Source organism: Terrapene carolina, unplaced genomic scaffold, assembly GCF_002925995.2.
Source record: "Terrapene carolina triunguis isolate 2854851 unplaced genomic scaffold, T_m_triunguis-2.0 Scaffold926, whole genome shotgun sequence".
In the NCBI taxonomy this organism is placed as follows: Eukaryota; Metazoa; Chordata; order Testudines; family Emydidae; genus Terrapene; species Terrapene triunguis.
In genome coordinates this window covers 7,856,475-7,861,187 of record NW_020665277.1, presented here as the reverse complement: position 1 = coordinate 7,861,187, position 4,713 = coordinate 7,856,475, and the positions used below count along the sequence as shown (strand labels likewise).

At 57.8% G+C, this 4,713-nt stretch overlaps 1 protein-coding gene across 1 annotated transcript in view; it reads right to left on the bottom strand.

Moving 5' to 3' along the window:
* Positions 1 to 1,025: 1,025 nt before the first annotated feature.
* ITGAL (integrin subunit alpha L) overlaps positions 1,026 to 4,713 on the bottom strand; it is a 35,582-nt gene continuing 31,894 nt past the window's right edge. Inside the window, exons 26-30 of the mRNA XM_029913786.1 lie at positions 4,392 to 4,478; positions 3,579 to 3,686; positions 2,876 to 2,971; positions 2,641 to 2,751; positions 1,026 to 2,142 (exon numbers count right to left, since the gene is read on the bottom strand). Of these exons, the coding sequence (XP_029769646.1) occupies positions 1,996 to 2,142; positions 2,641 to 2,751; positions 2,876 to 2,971; positions 3,579 to 3,686; positions 4,392 to 4,478 (549 nt within the window). The 3' untranslated portion in view covers positions 1,026 to 1,995. The remainder of the gene's footprint in view (positions 2,143 to 2,640; positions 2,752 to 2,875; positions 2,972 to 3,578; positions 3,687 to 4,391; positions 4,479 to 4,713) is intronic.

The following is a 4,713-nucleotide window of genomic DNA, read 5'->3' as shown; positions in this document are numbered from 1 at the left end:
CGAGGTGTGTGTGCTGGAGGGGCGCTCTGCCAGGTTTGAGAGGAGGCTATTTTCAGCATATTTAGACACTTTCATTCTAGCTGGCTGTCACGGGGTGATCATTCTCTTTGGGTTTTCATGAGAAAAGGCTCACCTGGCTGAGGCACCTAACTCCAGGAGAGGGTTCACAGCTGAGAATCCCAAGCGGAGGGAGGTGCCTACCTCTGGCCCATCAGCCTGGCACCTAAGTTTCAGCTCCATAGGAGTTCGGCACCTAAATACTTTTGGGCATCTGGCCCCTCACCATTTCCTGCTGGCTAACTTAGGTGGCTCCTGCGCAGCCTGTTGGCTTCTGAGAACCTCTTTTTTAGGTGCCTATTTCTCCGCAGCTCAGGGCTGTGGATTCTCCTAAATCCTCTTTGTGATTCTAGTTCTTACCTCCCTGATGCTGAAGCTATCTGGCAGGGGACTCATTTGGTTCCCTCACTGTGCTGGGCTCTGTTCACCCGCAGGACTGTGCCCATTACAAAAGGAAGATCAGCTTTCCTTCCCTGGATCAGGAAATTCTTGATCCTCACCCTGCCACTGCAAGATGGATGCATAGATTCCAAGGCCAAAAGGGACCATTGTGATCAACTGAAATCACCGGGAGGGGGAACAGGTCAGAGATCTTCCTCGAAATAATTCCTGGTCAAAGTAGAGCAGATTTTTTTTTTTAATCCAATCTTGGTTTACAAATTGGCAGGGTAGAGAATCCATCCCAGCCCTTGATTGGTCCAATGGCTAATTACTCTCACTGTTAAAAACGGACCCCTTATTTCCAGTATGAATTTGTCTAGCTTCAACTTCCGGCCTTTGGAACTTGTTGTACCTTCTTCTGCTAGATTGAGGAGCCCACTAACAAAATATTTGTTTCCCACTTATAGACTGGGATCAAGTCACCCCGGAACGCTCTCTTTGTTAAGCTAAATAGACCGAGCTCCTGGAGTCTCTCACCAGAAGGCAGGTTTTCAAATCCTTTAATCATTTGCGTAGCTCTTCTTTTAACCCGCTTCAATTTATCAACATCCTTCTGGCATTGTGGGCACCGGATGCCAGCTGTGGTCGCTCCAGAGCCGAATACAGAGGTAAAATCACCTCTCTACTCAGAGGCCCCGGCGTCTGTGAGAGCAAGAGCCACCTCAAGCAAATAACAGGGAAAGCGAGATTCCACGGCGCGCTGGAAGCATCAGCATACAGTGTAGCACACTCACAGAATACAGATACCTCGGTAAGGGCGTGAGTAGGATTGCGATAGATAAATAGATGAGCATTCTAGTCCGCTCCAGGAACGGAGAGTTCACCAGTGTAGGGGCTGGGCCCAGCTTCATAGTAAACAGTCACTATTCAAGCCATTTCCCCAGTCACCTGTTTAACTTGATCTGGCTCCACAAATGCTTTATTACATGCCCCGTCTGGCTCCCCAGCAGCACCGTCCCAGGCCCTCGGTGAGCACGGCGCTAATCCGGGGACGTGCTGGTCACCTGCCTGCAGATGCTGTTCACATCTCACTGGGATTTTTGTCCCCTCTTCGTGGCTGAGGTGGATGGGGTGGCTGCTGAGGAGAGGCGCTGGCCGGGAGGTCTGGAGAAATGATGTCCTTCCCTGAGCGCAGGGGGAGCTCCCCAACACACACTGCCCCCGTGCCTTGCCTTAGCCTGGGGGAGAGTGGAGCTTGGTATCCATGGCCCGCCCAGCCCACAGTCTCTGTGCTGTGGCTGATGGCGAGGTGGGCTCAGGTCCTGGGGGCACCCGTTCCACCAGGAGAGGATGGAGTCACACACACACACCCCACCACGAGGACAGGGATAGACATGAGTCTGCAAAAGCACAGCTGCTGCGATGCTCCTTTGGGCCACTGGGGGGCGCTGGTGAGTGCAGGGCTCTGGCTGAGCATGAGCCAGTCCTAGGGGCAGGTGGGGATGGAGGGAAGAGAAGGAGGTCTCGGATCCATGGTCCGGGGGAGGGAGGGTCTGGTCATTCACTGGGAGCATCTGTGGTGAGTGCCTCCTTACAGTCTTCATCTGCCTTTTCCTCCATGCTGGCCTCTGCAGGTGCCGCCCCGTTCCCAGCCGCCGGCTCATGGTCCATCATGTCCTTGTAATTACGCTTGAAGAAGCCACACTGCCGGGAAAAGGAAAAACCACCACTGATTGACTAGGGGACTAGAGAAACTCTCTCTGACCCATGTTGGGGTCGAATTGGAGCTAGAGGGGAAAGGCCCTGTGCCTCATTCTCTGCCCCCCTGAGCTAGCCATCTCCCGTGCCCTGGGGTCGGATTGGAGCCAGTGCCCCCGAGAGGGGAAAGGCCCCATGTCCCATTCTCTCCTCTCTGTGACAGCCAGGCCACCACTGTGGTTTCAACTGGACATGGGGTTCTTTTTCAATTCCTCCCCTTCGCTGTTGGAGAGTGTTGCCCCCACCCCAGAGGTGGACGCATCTCAGGATGAGCGCTAAGGAGGTGACGTGGTCCCTCCAATGTCTGCATGGGGCTCTGGGATCCCATGGGGGAAATGTTGCTGGAGAAAGATTAAGCAATTGTATTGGCAGGGAAAGTCAGCGCCCGGACCACTTCTGAGTGACCCAGGGTCCTATCGCCCAGCCAGTCCCTGCCCATCTCACCTTGTACAGGACGACACTGATCAGGATCAGTAGAAACAGCCCCCCTACCCCGCTGCCTATGTATACGGGGAGGTAATTCATCACGTGCACCAGCTCCACCTCCGTGGTGACCTGCAGGGGCAGACACAGGGTGTAACGGGAAATGCAGACGGGGCTGTAAGGGGGAAACCCCACCAGCAGCTCGCAGGGAGGAATGGGGGGGGGGGGGGGGAGGGTTCACGGCCAAGATCATTACCTGGGATTGCGTGAATTCGTCGCTGTACTGGCTGACATATTTGCTGGTGTTGAAGGTGAACCACAGGGCAGTGCAGAACCGGAACCGGGAGGAGGTCTGGAGGGAGAGCAGGACACCAGGCCTCAGACACCCTGGCCCCCCACTCATTAACTCACGGGGGGGAGAGGGGGCATGAGGCGGCACATGGGAGGGCAGAGCATGAGATGGGTCGAGCCCGCCTCCATAGGACAGCCTCACTGGCGCTCTCTGCCTGCCTTGGCACCTCTGGGGGGCATGGAGCCATCACACCTCACCATGACGCTAACCCTGGGGAGCGCTCAGTCCCCCGGCCGGGGGCCACACTACGGACAGGCCGAGAGGAGGTTTGACCTGTCAGATCAAGAAGCTGTGGGTTCAATCTCTACAGCAGCTCCCAACGGAGAGCCCCCTTACCCAGGGGGGCCCAGCAGAGACCTTAGGCCAGGGTGAGGGGCTCAGTCTCTGTGCTGAGGGGGTTGGGTAGGGCCTTGGATTCCCTCCCCTGCCCCGAGCCAGCCAGTCTCCCCACCTGGGACTGGAGCAGACCTGGCGCCCCCTAGAGGAGAAAGCCCCCATGTCCCATTCTCTGCCCCCGTGAGCCAACCTGTCCCCCTGCCCTGGGGCTGGCTCAGTGATGGCGCCCCCTAGAGGAGAAAGGCCATGTATCTTCGCACAGAACCCTGACCTCAATTTTGCCGGTAACCGACAACGCCCCGGTGATGGTGATGTTGGAGGAGGCGTCTATCCGGCCCAGGTTGCACTCGCAGATTTTCCAGTCTCCGGGTGAGCAGTGCTAGGAAGAAACACACCAGCACACGGTGGGGAGGGGGTTCTCCGGAGAGCCAACGCGCGGGAACAGGGGCACAAAGGGACCCAAGAGGTTTCTGAGGCCAGTGAAGGGTGGGGACCTGGCTCAGGGAGAGGAACGGGGCTGTTGGCTCCAATGGGCCTGGCAGGCGGGGACCCGGGCCGGTTTCACACACAACGTAGAGCAGGCTGGGTAAGTGCTGGGATGGGAGACAGCATGAAAACCCAAGAAGCGGGTTGGAGGGTCAACAGGAGGCATTCGCCCCTTTCAGTCAGCGCTGGCCCCGATGCCCCAGCATGGCGCTAGGGGCGCTGTGCTGCAGGGAGCGGGGTGGGGGGCTCAGTAGAGGGTGCTGCCCCCTCACAATCAGAGCTGACCCCAGTGTGGTGCTGTCTGAAGGTCTTTCAAAGTCAGCATCAGTGTGAGATCCTGGGCATGAACGATTCCCTGACACTTTTCCCCAAGGGTGGGGCTGGGAACCTTGGTGTCCTGGCCACATTACATTCTGCATGCTGCACCGCGCCCTTCCCCAGGGGGACTGCAACTCAGCGTCAGGCGAGGGATCTCTGTATAAACAGCCCCCGTGTCCTGCCCCAGAGGTGGCTGCATCTCCGCACCGGGCGAGGGATCCCTGTAAAGGTCTTTGGGCTGAGACGTGTCTGACATGTCACTCAGGACGGAGACGCCTACCTTGAGAGTGTGGGCGGGGACGCCGATGGCGTCTGCCTCGTTTGTTTTCCTGGCCATGGCAACAAGACGGCAGGTCACCTTGGGGTCCTGGGGGAGCAAGGGAAACCCAGGAGATTCCACTGCATGTGACTGTGAGCTTGTAGAAAAGCTGATTGTCAGACCCTGTATCCTAGCCCACTGCTACAGGGCGCTGTGCTGTGAGGGGTCCTGGCCACGGCCTCTGTCCTGATGCTACGGGTGCTGTGCCATGGGGGGGCCCCGTCTGTGTCCCGCCTCCCGCCCTGGCACTGGGGTGCTGTGGGGGCCCCCCGGCTCTGTCCCG